The 13,378-nt window shown below is 31.8% G+C and overlaps 1 protein-coding gene and 1 long non-coding RNA gene across 5 annotated transcripts; one reads left to right on the forward strand and one right to left on the reverse strand.

Annotated features, from left to right (window-relative positions):
• Nucleotides 1-4,888: 4,888 nt before the first annotated feature.
• LOC107962690 (IAA-amino acid hydrolase ILR1-like 4) lies at nt 4,889-11,479 on the forward strand. Of its 4 annotated transcripts, none has more exons than XM_041115260.1 (6): nt 4,889-5,434; nt 5,616-5,741; nt 5,876-6,190; nt 6,583-6,711; nt 6,787-7,164; nt 11,181-11,479. In XM_041115260.1, the coding sequence occupies exons 1-6, from the start codon at nt 5,075-5,077 to the stop codon at nt 11,190-11,192; spliced, it is 1,320 nt and encodes a 439-aa protein (XP_040971194.1). In that variant the 5' UTR covers nt 4,889-5,074; the 3' UTR covers nt 11,193-11,479. The 4 variants fall into 4 exon arrangements, with proteins under 4 accessions (XP_040971194.1, XP_040971195.1, XP_040971193.1 ...); XM_041115261.1 differs by having other exon boundaries at nt 11,204-11,479; XM_041115259.1 differs by having other exon boundaries at nt 11,217-11,479.
• LOC107962689 (uncharacterized) lies at nt 6,908-11,174 on the reverse strand. The gene is made up of 3 exons (XR_001701734.2): nt 9,735-11,174; nt 9,595-9,637; nt 6,908-8,008 (listed from the first exon to the last, which is right to left on the reverse strand). It is a non-coding gene; the product is annotated as an uncharacterized lncRNA (long non-coding RNA).
• Nucleotides 11,480-13,378: the final 1,899 nt, after the last annotated feature.

The following is a 13,378-nucleotide window of genomic DNA, read 5'->3' on the forward strand; positions in this document are numbered from 1 at the left end:
AGCGAAACTCTCACAATGGAATTTGACGGGGAGATCGTAAAGTTTAATGTTTATGATGCTATTAGTTATCGAAGTGAAATTTTGAACGTAAACCGTGTCGACATAATTGACTTATTAGTAGAAAAAACTTTTAAGTCGATTTATGAAGATAAATCTGAATTTATATTTAATGATTATGAATCTGTTAATGAATTATTGTCTCCATCGAACACTAAATTTTTACCTTTTGTTGTGCAGGCTCTAGATTTAGAATTGAAATCGCTTCCCAAGCATCTTAAGTATGCGTTTTTGGGGAAAAATAATACCTTACCGATCATAGTCTCAAATAGACTTTCCAAGCTTGAAGAAGAAAGTTTGACCAGGTACTAAAAAATCATAAGGAGGCGATTGGCTGGACCATTGCTAACTTAAAAGGGATAAGCCCTTTGACATGCACACACAAGATTTACTTGGAGGAAAACATGAAACCAAAGTGAGAGGTGCAAAGACGGTTGAACCCGAATATGATGGAGGTGGTAAAAAGGGAAATAATCAAGCTGCTGGATGCTGACGTAATCTATCCCATTTCTGATAGCAAATGGGTAAGTTCGGTACAAGTTGTGCCCAAAAAAAGGGCGTGACAGTAAAGAAAAATGTTGTGGGTGACTTGGTACCAACCTGAGTGCAAAATGGGTAGCATGTCTACATTGATTACAGGAAGTTGAATTATTATACTAGAAAAGATCATTTCCCTCTTCCTTTAATAGATCAAATGCTTGAGCGTTTAGTTGGTAAAACTCACTTTTATTGTCTTGATGGATACTCATATTTCTTCCAAATCCCAATTGCACCAGAGGACCAAGAAAAGACCACTTTTACATACCAATTCGGCACATTTGCGTACAAAAAGGATGCCATTCAGACTTTGCAATGCACCAACCACCTTCCAGATATGCATGATGAGTATATTTCCTGAATATATGAAAAATATTATCAAAGTTTTTATGGATGATTTTACTGTGTATGGGAATTATTTTAATGAATGCCTTAAAAACCTCACAATAATTTTAAATAGGTGCATAGAATTTAATCTTGTATTGAATTAAAGTGTCATTTTATGGTAGACAAAGGTTTGATTCTAGGTCATATAGTTTCAGCAAAGGGAATAGAGGTCGATAAAGCTAAAACTGACATTATAAATTCTTTGCCATATCCCTCTACTGTAAGGGAAATACGTTCTTTCCTTGGCCATACAAGGTTTTACAGGCGCTTTATAAAAAACTTCTTAAAAGTAGCTGAACCACTGTGTGAATTATTACAGAAAGATAAGAAATTTGAGTTCGGCCTAAAATGTAAAGAGACTTTTGACACACTCAAACAAAAGTTGGTTTTCGTTCCTATAGTACAAGCACTAGATTAGAACTACCCTTTGAAATTATGTGCGGTACAAGCGAGCACAGTGTGGAGGTTATGCTGGGGCAAAAGATAGACAAAAAGCCCCATGTCATTTGTTATGCCTTAAAAACCCTAAATAATGCACAAAGCAACTACACCACCACGGAAAAAGAACTTTTAGCTATTGTATTTGCTTTGGATAAATTTCAATATTATTTGTTGGGATCTAAAGTAATTATTTTTCTGATCACGCAACTCTTAAGTACTTGATCGCAAAAAAGGAAGCAGAGCCAGGGTTCATTAGATGGATTTTTCTACTCCAAGAATTTGACATCGAGATTCGAGATAAAAAGAGATGTGAAAACTTGGCGACAAACGACTTGAGTAGGTTAAAAACACATTATGATAACATTCCTATAAAGGATGAGTTCCCTGATGAAAGCCTGTTTTCGAACAAGGCGCATTTCCCATGGTATGCGGATATGGTAAATCTCCTAGCCACAGGTTCATTGCCCACTAGGTTAGCACGTTCGTGAAGGACAAGCTTAGACGGGAAGCTCGATATTACATTTGGGATGACCCATACTTGTGGAAACACTGTTCAGACCAAATAATAAGACGATATATTCTAGAAACTGAGGTAACTTCTATCCTTACTTTTTGTCATACAGAAGCTTGTGGAGGTTACTTTGGCCCTAAATGTACTGCCTATAAGGTATTAGAGCGTGGGCTATATTGGCTCACAATTTTTTGAGACGCATATAATTTCTGTAAGTCTTGTGATAAATGTCAACATATAGGTAACATCACTAAACAAAATCAAATGCCCCTATCCCTGATTCATGTCTATGAGATTTTTGATGTATGGGGCATTGACTTTATGGGTCCATTTATTTCCTTATTTAGAAATAGATATAATTCTTGTAGTAGACTATGTTTCTAAGTGAATAGAAGCAAAGTTTACTTGCAATGATAATGTTAAAATTGTTGTGGAGTTTCTAAAACGAACTATTTTTTCTAGGTTTGGCACACATCGAGCTTTGATTAGCGACCGTGAAACCCACTTTCGCAATAGAGTCACGGAGACACTTATGAAAAAATACGGAATTCACCACCGTATAGCTACAGCCTACCATCCCTAAACGAACGGCCAAGTAGAAATCTCGAATAGGGAAATCAATACTATTTTGGAAAAAACAGTTTAGCCTAATCAAAAGGATTGGAGTCTTCGGCTAAATAACGCACTTTGGGCTTATTGGATAGCGTATAAGGGACCAAATGGCATGATAAAATTTCGGTTGCTTGGTACCACACATAGTTTATCCCTCATTGATTTTAATATTGCATTGGCTTTTGTGACAGAGGAGTATACTATGTCCACTGATTATGAGAACAGTTTGTGTACTTTTCCAGCAGACTTCAAGGCTGTCGAGGCCCTTGCCTTATTAACAGATAATGTCAAAACCGTGTATAGCCCTAAAACATCAAAATATTTATGGTTTCATAACCCTGGCTTATGTTACATACATCGTTATTTGGCTTATAATTTCTCAAGCCGGCGAGATGCTTTGGCTATTGTCTCGAAGACGAAATTATTCTTATAATGGTGTATGTACATCGGTTGTCCAGTAAATTTGGGCTATTGGTATGCGCTTCAATTTGAACATGTTATAAATGGAAAGCGTCCTCTCATTTTAGGCTCTTTTATTACACAACTGTTATTTTTTTTGCATGGCTCTAATGCTCCTATTTCAGACTTACATGTTGCTTACTAGGCCGATCCATTAGACGTTCGCTGCCTCGACTCGATGGGATTGCTTCTTGGCACTCCTTCTTCCTTTCGTTTTGTCCCCCTAGGTGTCTGATCTTCACCAGCTGAACGAATCTTTCGGCAACAAAATCAGCACGACGTACCCAATCAAGAACGACCTTAAATTTTTTTGATATAATATTAAAATTTAGTATTTAAATAAAATTCTAATATCTTAAATATTTGACTCTAAAATTCTAAATCTTAAACTTAAAGATCTTATATTTTTAAACCTTAAATTTTAACCACTAATATTCAATATTAAACTCTAAACCTTAAATATTAAATACTAAATACAATTACTAAATCTTAAATGTACCTAACCTTACATTTTTAAAAAGTATAAACTACATAAAAAATAATAATCCAGACTTCAAAAAATTACAAGAGGATGATTTTTATTTTTCTAAGTACTGTGGTATGACTTATTTTTATTCAATATCATTTCCATGTAATATTATAATTAAAAAAAATTAACCCAAAACTACAATATGGGTAAATAAAAGAGGTTTGAATAGGTTAAAAAAATTGTGATAAGTTCAAAACCGTGGTAACCCTTCTGCTCACTCTGTTGTGTCAATTCAAAGGGAAGGGATGATAGTGGGTTTCGGGAAATTTTGTGTTTTTTTAAAACAGAAATATTGGAATTTCTTTTATTTGTTGGAATCAGGACAAATTTGGGAATTTTTTAGTTTCCTTTCAAGATTTAGGAAGGAATTTTTTTGAGTTTTCCCCAAATTTGAACTTGATCGGTGATTGAAAACACTCTTGGAAGCTCCATTCTCCGTTCATTGTTGTGGCTTCCCTTCTATACTTCAGCTTTGCCCTTTCTTTATGATGGAAGAACATTGAAATGAACAAGATGAATTGTATCAGTTTTTTGGGTTTTAAATAATCCAAAACGGTCTATCGTAGTTTTGAGTTAACTTTTTTTAATTATAATACGACATGAAAATGATGTGGAATCAAAATAATGGTTAAAAATATATAAGAAAACATTTCCTATTCACACTTTTTTTTTAATTTGATATTTAATTTTTCTTTTAATTTAGTATACAAATTTGATATTTTTTTATTTTAATATTTAAACTCAACACTTTTTCCTAAGTTGATAATTAATATTTTTGGAGTTTAATTTGGTTCCTAAACTTAATTCTTTTTTTCTAATTTGATACCTAATATTTTTTTTTGATTTGGTACTTGTCAAATATTTTACAAATTACTCCAATATATTAAAAATATTTTTTTATATGATAGCAAAAATAATCAATGTATGATTGACATGTGATAAATGATATAAACTAATTCTATATTAGAACATATGAATTTGAAACCATATATATTTGAAAAAAGTTTTAAAGCAAAATAAAAAAAAATAAAATATTTTAATATAATGAACTTGAATAATTAATTAACTTATTTAAGTCACAAAATTATTATTTTAAAAATTTAAAAAATAACTTTCTTTAGAATTTTTTAAATTTGTATAATTTTTAAAAAAATATAAATTTTAGAATTTTTATAAATATTTTAAATTTTTAAAAATTATTTTAATTTTTTAAATTTTTATTCAGAGAGTTTAATTTATTTATTTTTAAAATTTATAGAAACTAAATAAGTATTTACATTAATTTATTATAAAATTTACTTTAAAAAAAAAAGTGATACAGTTTTAACTGTCGGTTGACCCGATAAGTTCACCAAAAGGCCGAAACATCCATCCGAACCTCTTTCTTTTTCATGTGACATGCTTTCATGTCTAGGTACTTACTAGTTCCCTTTTATGCTCTTCTACTTTCTGTTCCCAAGCAAAAGCCATTGTTTCTTCACACCTTTTGTTTTCTAAGTACCAACCTAAGTTTCTTCTAATCCGTAATCTTTTTCTTTTTCATGGCTTTCCTGAAGTGGTTTTTACTGATTTTCACTCTTCATTCGTTTATGCCTACACCCATTTCTTCAAATCTTTCATTAACCAAGGAAGCCTTAGCGCAAATCCCACTCAACTTTCTCGAATTTTCCAAGAAACCAGAGATTATGGATTGGATGGTTAATATTAGAAGAAAAATACATGAAAACCGGGAGCTTGGTTATGAAGAATTTGAGACTAGTAAGCTTATACGAGCTGAGCTTGATCTTATGGGCATCCCTTACAAGTACCCGATTGCTGTTACGGGTGTTGTCGGCTATATTGGCACCGGCAAGCCTCCTTTTGTCGCACTCAGAGCAGATATGGATGCTCTTGCCATGGAGGTAGTCTTTTACAATATTGACTAGTTTAGGCAATCACATCACTTTCATCAACTAGCATATTTTGTAGGGTTTATGAGCTTAGATCTAAGTTGAAAAAATTATCCGTACCTTCAATATTACCATAGTTTCTTTTTATATGAAATTTCTGTGAGAAGGTATTTTTGGGTTTTGATTGTTGAAGGAACTGGTGGAGTGGGAGCATAAGAGCAAGGTTCCTGGAAAGATGCATGCTTGTGGACATGATGCTCATGTTGCTATGCTTCTTGGTGCTGCAAAGATGCTTCAACATAATCAAAATGATTTGCAGGTTCCTTGCTATATTTTCCCTTCCTTGTTTTATAGGTTTGACCTCGCAAGTAGCAATTGAATTCTTAATTGAACTTAGGTTGCTTGATTTGGTACATCACCGTACATATGAACTTCAAAATCGTTGTTTAATAGGGAACAGTTGTTCTTATTTTTCAACCGGCAGAGGAAGGGGGTGGGGGAGCCAAAATTATGTTAGATGAAGGGGCTTTGGACAAAGTTGATGCCATCTTTGCACTCCATGTTACAGCTAGAGTCCCCATCGGTATGGTGGCCTCCCGACCTGGTCCGATTTCAGCTGCAATGGGTTTCTTTGAGGCTGTAATTAATGGAAAAGGGGGACATGCTGCAATTCCTCAGCATACAGTAGACCCCATTTTAGCAGCTTCCAATGTGATTGTTAGCTTGCAACATCTAGTTTCACGTGAAGCTGATCCCTTGGATTCTCAGGTAATATTTCTCTGTATTGCGCTCATGCTCTACTTAGTTTCCATGGTTCCTTTTGCTCCCTGTTAATTAGAAACGCTCCAAAGGTTTCACCTTGGAGAACCTGCCTGAAACCCATTCATGTATTTAATCTCCCCCATCCTTGTTTTTGTCAAGTAAGAACTTATGCAAATTGCATCTAATGATTTTCAGTTTACATAACCTGTATAGCTTTTGGTTTTGAAACTAATCCATTTCATTTATGGCATTATGCTGTTCATGTTTTATCGGTTTCTTTGATTCTTTTTTATGGATTTCCCTTGTGTTAAAGTATTATCTGGTTGCAATTCAAGTTATTTGTATAGGTTCCAGATACTTTGTTTACATATATGCTCATTTAAACATAAATTTGACAGGTGGTCAGCATTGCGAAATTCCAAGGGGGTGGTGCATTCAATGTCATTCCGGATTCTGTCACCATTGGTGGCACTTTCAGGGCATTTTCAAAAGAAAGCTTTCTTCAACTCAGACAAAGGATTGAGGAGGTGCACTTGTCTCTTACTTCTAATGTACATAGCTTTATTTATTTATTGATGTAATCACACAAAGCAAACTTACAGGTTATATCGAAACAAGCAAGCGTACAAAGATGCAATGCAACGGTGATCTTCGACGAAAGGTCCATGTACCCTGTGAACTCAAACAACAAAGAGTTGCATGAGCATTTCAGAAAGGTTGCAGGGGAGATTTTGGGCTCTGAGAACATTATAGAAATGCAGCCGCAGATGGGAGGAGAGGATTTTGCATTCTTTTCAGAGTCGATCCCTGGACTTTTTTTCTTTCTTGGAATGAAGGAGACGGAAGGCGCAGTTCACTCGGGACATTCACCCTACTTCAGAGTAAATGAAGATGTTTTTCCATACGGTGCAGCTTTACATGCATCGTTGGCGATAACATACCTCTTGCAAAATCCGACCAAATATACTTCACCTCCAGAAGTAAGTTATCGTGATGAACTCTAATAGTATGTAGTTGCATATCTCATCCAAACTATTATGAATAATGATAGTACTTTTGAAAAGTTTAGTTTAAAATTTGAGGTGTTTAGTATTGGTATAAAAAAAATGTTTTTAAGAAATAAAATGTATATTTTACACATGATATTAAAAAATAACAAATATGTATTTAAATAATGTTCAAATTAGTTAATATTATAAAATTTTAGTAAGAATATAAAAAATAATTTATTATAACTTGTTAATATTTTAATATATGAAATATAAATTTAAAATATTTGTAAGCAATTAATATTAATTATTTATAAAATTTAATTAGAATATAAACTATATTTTAAATATCTAAATATAACCATGAGATACTAACATATTTGTATTATTTTAAAAAATATTTTTTTAATTAATAATTTTAACACATTTGTATTATTTTATTTTAAAATTTAATTTGAATATATAACTCAGATATTTCTCTAATATAGAAGACATAAACATAACAAATTAAAATATTACATGTATTTGGATTAAAATTTCAAAAATAGATAATATTTATATACCAAATATAGATATTAAAAATTTTATATTAGCATTTGTAATTTAAAAATGAATTCATTAAGCTAGAATCTATAGTATATCTTGTTAATCCCATTTTAAAACCATTTGAATTGTTTGATTCACTATCATCATCATCATCGTTACTTTGTCCATCATGCATATCTTCTCGATCAATAATATTCTCATATACCCAATTAAAAACATTCCATCCGTTGTAAAATATCTTACTTCTCCCTTTCATCATCACTGCTGGAATTGCCAATCATACTATCACCTATGAACAAATTTTATATCCAAAATCAAACATAAATAACTATTGATAAAACTAAATTATACATAAATAAGTAGAACATAAATTCAATATCCAAAAAAACCAAACTATCGGTTTAAAGCTTCTCAAACACGCAAGGATTTAACAAAATAAAGCCAGGGTAGCATAATTTGAAATCAAAACAAGTTACAGTCTTCTTATTCTTACTTGAACCTCAAAGAGTATCCTTCATATTGGTATTAGCAAAGGATGTCACATATAGGCTAAAGAAAGGTGTGTATGAGATTTTCTTACTGAGCCTAGCAAAACTTGAGTCGTTCAGTTTTAAATTTTGAAACAACATTTTATCATCACAATATCCAATATATTAGATATAAAGAGTATCCACAGTGGTAATTTACCAAATAACAATCATATAAATAATCACACGTCATAAAGAGAACATCAAAGCTAACCAAACAAAAAGTTAACCTGAGAAACATAGATCAGCAGAAAAAGAATCATCTTTCTAGTACATACACACAGATATATAAAATACTAAGTTGGCTGAGAAAAAAAGATTTCAACTTTAGATTTCCTTTGAAGGAAAGGTGTTTTTGCCAATTAAGTTATGATTTCGCCACGTCATACAAACATGAGATCTGAGGATATGCTAATTAAGTTGAAAAAATAACAATTTTTTTATGAACCAGTGCTAAGTTTTCAAGACTGATCTTTCAAGTCCCAACATCTAATTTCAGCTAAAACAAGCTTGAAATTTTTCTTTGTAAACGTACCCACAAATTAGAACAGCAGGAAAAGAAAAGAAAAGTCAGCTGAAATCAAATGAACCAAGCAAAATTAGATATTCTTCCTAACCAAATACGCATAAAAATATATCAAGATTTCCATTAGCATGAAATCCCAAGCTATAAATATTTCCCAACATCCCCTTTTACCATGAAAAAAAAAATGAAAAAGTTCGTGTCTTGGAATAACTTAGCGCCATTTCAAGCCAACAACCTTAATCGAGCTTTAATCACAACTATTAATGAAACAAAAAAGAGAAAAAATCAAAAAGACGACTATGGAATTGAACATTCAAAGAACACAAAGAAAAGCTCATTCCTTTCCAAGAGAAAAAAAAAGGGACATATTTGGAACCAAAACGGGGATTTTCAGTCTGGATTTTCCTTAAAAGAAAGAGATCATGAAAGTTTTTGATCCTTGAAGCCAAACAAATTTGGCAGCCAAAAACTAATCAGCAGCCAGAAAACTAGTCCCAAGGATAGCGACACCTTTTTTTTTCAATCTTTAAAAACATAGTATAGTAACTAATGAAGGCTTCATTGTTAAAAACTTTGTCAAGTTCTGTTATCTTTTATTTCTCAATAAATTCTTTCACTAATCTAATTGATGTTGTAAAAGAGAATTCCCATTTTTCACCGTTTCTCTTTTATTAGGGGTTAATTGTTGTGTGTGTTTGCCATTTAAGGACACTTTTAATAGCTTCATTGTAAGTCCGAAGAAAATTAAACTCAGGAAAATAATCAAACTCAACAACCAAACAGAAAACTCAAGAAAATCAAAGGTGAAATGAGAAAGTTAACCTGAAATAGAGAGCAACCAAACTCAGCAGCGACCAAAAATAACCTGAAATGGGGGAAAATGAGAAAGTTAAATGGGGAGTTGAAATGAGAAGATGAGATTAGGGGAGTAGAAAAAGAGAGAGGGAGAGAGCAACAAAAACCTTGGAGAAAATGAGAAGAGGAGCGAGAACCAGAGAAGGGAAAGTACTGTAAAAATTTTAGTTTCTCTATTTAGCTAAAAGTATTTTTAAAAAAGCTAAAAATTTTAACAAAAAATTATTTATTTAAGCATTTATCGATTCGAATGTCTATTCTATTAAGACAAGATTGTGAGCTAATTGAACAACATTTAATAGTTTCTTAAATCATTGATTTTATATTTCATACTACTTTGAAAAAGAAAACTCATCTTTTAACATAAATCATGTATCTTGCTTTTTAGTACCAAATATGTTTAATCCAAAAAAAAAGGTAAAAAGTTAATTTTTTTATTTAAAATTTTTAGTCTAATTATCGTCAATTATTTTAACTTGGCATATTTATCTTCTGTCAACCATATTTGATCGTATATGAATGCCATCTAATTAACATGTTGGGTTGTCAAATTTTGATTTGTAAAATTATTTTTTGTCAATCATATGTCATCTAATCAACATGTTGAATTGATAAATTTTAATAGAAAATACAAATGATATTAATGATTGGACTAAGATTTTAAAATGAAAAAATAAAAAAATTTTAATTTTTAGTTGTTTTATTGAAGAATGGGATAGACATTATATTTTAACCTTCTTTTTAGATTTGTTAAGCTTGAAGGTGGGTATGATATCTAGGGGTTTAAAAAATATTAGACCAAAAAAAATACTAATTTAGAGTATGGGCTAGACTTGGGTAAATTCATGGCTTGGCTCATTTTTTTTAATTTTTTAATATATTCTTTTTTAATTTTATATTATATAATTTATATCATATTAAAATTAAATATATAATTTTATAATATAAATATAAAAAATCATGAGTGCAAGTAGAAAAAAAAGTTTAAAGAGACTAAAATTGAATTATAAAATTTGTGAGTTTAAAAGACAATTTTACCATTATTCTAATTTATAATATTATATTTTTTAATCAACCTTTTTAGCATTTGGAGAACAAGGTCCTTGTCTTTCCTCTTGTACTTACCCCCGTTAAAAACATAGATATTAAGTTGTTTATCATTAAAATTTAAAATAAAATAATATATATCATTACTAGATATTAAATAATATATATAATTAAATAATAATATGGATATATTTAAATCGATTTAGTTTAGTCATTTATAAATATGGATAAATTTAAAAAAAAAATTCATATTCATATTTCGAGTTAGATTGAGCTTAAACAATTATGTATCATATTAGTATTATACATGAACCCAACCAGCATGACCCATAAGCATCATAAAAAGCATAAAATAATAAAATTCTCACTCACAACTATGAAAAACTAATGAAGCTTAAAAATTCACCATGGTTGAAGATAAGTGGGTCATAAGCCTTGGGTTGGTGGTTCGAGTCACCTTGCACTCAAGTAATTTCATAATATTCTCACGTCTTTGGTTTTGCAAGTCCATCAACTGAGGTGCTTCTAGTTTTGTGAACTAGGCCTTTCGGGCAACTGCTCATGGCATGCTGGTTCTTGATAGAATATAGGAGACAAAACTCAAACAGAGGGACAATACCTTCTATTGTTTGGGGACCAGTCAACAGCTTGGTAGATGATACTTCGAAGACTTCTCCCAAAGAAGTTGACCCCCCTCAATAAGGCTTAATTTTAGGGCTGCAAGTATTTGTGTGTGAAGGGTAGTTTGAGTTTTAGCAAATAGTTTGTTCGAATGAATTGCTTAATAAAATTATTATTTGAGTAACTGAAGAGTAGGATTGTTATTTGAATTGCATTAACAAATACTGTGTATTATTTCTCTCCTTATTTTACTTCTTGCTTTACCCTATTATAAATTGATCTATCTCAACATTTATTCTAACAAAGGTTTAAATAACAAAGTTGAAATGGATGCAAAAAAAAACTTTTTCAGAATCAACAAAGAAAATATAAAAGAAACTTGCAAATCATTTCGATATCCACTGAGAAATTGGTCGAAACCCAAACAGTGGTCGATATTGTCCTTAAGTCGAACTAGGATTTTATCTTCCAACTCTAATGAGAGTTTGAGCTTGAGGAAAGTTCATAGAGTAGGAGTTAGATCAAGTGGTACCATACCTTTTGACAATGACTTATATGCTATAGGTTGAGAGTTTGAATCCTACCAAGCGCGAGACATGCACATCCCTTGGTAAATGATTGTGTGTCATGCAAGGCCCAATCCAATGCCTTAAGCTTGAGCTCGACTTGACACAGAGACAATACCAACTAGTGTTGGGGGTTTGGTTGGGTACCTGATTAACAATACTTCCAAGTCAAGCATGTATCTTTCCAAGAACTTTGCTCTTGTGGTCCCACTCCACCAGTTATTTTAACAATCCAAAATTCCCTCTCAAAGAAATTTAATATAAAAAAACTCTTTTAACAGAGAAGGTATTGAATTTTTTTAATTTAAATCTAAGCTCATAAACCCTACAAAATATGCTACTTGGTGAAAGTGATGATATTGCCTAACAAAGTCAATATTGACAAAGACTACCTCCATGGCAAGAGCATCCATCTCTGCTTTGAGTGAAACAAAAGGAGGCTTGCCAATGCCAATTTAGTCGGCAATGCTAGTAACAACAATCAAGTATTTATAAGAGGTGCCCATCAGATAAAGCTCAACCCTTAAAGCTTACTAGTCTCAAATGTTGGGAAAAAAAACCTATTGCAAAACAAATCTATTAGCACTAAAGAATAAATAAATAAATATGAAAACAGAAATTATTGCGTCGTGGTAAATCTATTGCTTTAGAAACGAATTTTCCCTGATCGGTGTAAACGTGTAGTGGACATTGTCCCCCAATGTTAAGGTAGTCCTTCGATATCCGTACACCCAAATATTAAAGATAGAACTCGATTGGTGTTTCTCTTTTCAAGAAATCATAATAGGAAAAATTCCCAGGAAAGTTTAAGGGGACACAATCTATCCCGCTTAAAACCCAAACTCCTAAGCATAATTTTCTCTAAAGTGATTAGGGAAAAAACAACAAAGTTTATAAAGAAATCGCAGACTGAAAGTAAAGAAGAGGAATGTTTTTCAAAGAGGGTTGTGTTTCTGTTTAGTGTGAAAAATGAGGAAATTAACCCTTTATTTGTACTAATAACAGAAGGACAAAACGGTAAAAAGGTAGGGGCGCAGAAGTAAAAAATGCACTGAAACTACCCCCACTATTTCCGCCCCAACAACCAAAAATCCCAGATTTTTCAGATCATATAACGAAAAAAAAAGATTGTTGAAAATATTATTTTCTGAAAAAATAATAATTTTTTTATCCAAAATAAATATACACACGATACGTGTTGAGGACACGAGCACAAGTAAGCAATTGCATCACACATGTGTAATAGACCCATAGCCCAATTGCTCAATAAAAGTAAGAAGTAAAGCTATATAAAAATATTCTTAATAGCTTGTACTTAATAAATGTGGGATATACCCACTAACACCAACCCTTTGCATTACTAACATCAAAATCTTCATAACCAAGTTATGGATTTTCATGTTCGTTTCTTCTATTACCAATCATCCAAACCATAATCTCTGGCTTCTTGAAAAATTCAAGAAACTTGAATGGGATTTGCCCTAAGGCTTCCTTGTTTAATGAAGGGTTTAAAGAAA

This window comes from Gossypium hirsutum, chromosome A06 (assembly GCF_007990345.1).
Source record: "Gossypium hirsutum isolate 1008001.06 chromosome A06, Gossypium_hirsutum_v2.1, whole genome shotgun sequence".
In the NCBI taxonomy this organism is placed as follows: Eukaryota; Viridiplantae; Streptophyta; class Magnoliopsida; order Malvales; family Malvaceae; genus Gossypium; species Gossypium hirsutum.

Coding starts and splice junctions, on each gene's coding strand:
- LOC107962690 (XM_016899166.2), top strand. CDS start 5,075: ATGGCTTTCCTGAAGTGGTTTTTACTGATTTTCACTCTTCATTCGTTT. Junction 6,712..6,786: donor TCAGACAAAGGATTGAGGAG/GTGCACTTGTCT, acceptor GCAAACTTACAG/GTTATATCGAAACAAGCAAG. Junction 7,165..11,257: donor AATATACTTCACCTCCAGAA/GTAAGTTATCGT, acceptor GGTTCTTGATAG/AATATAGGAGACAAAACTCA.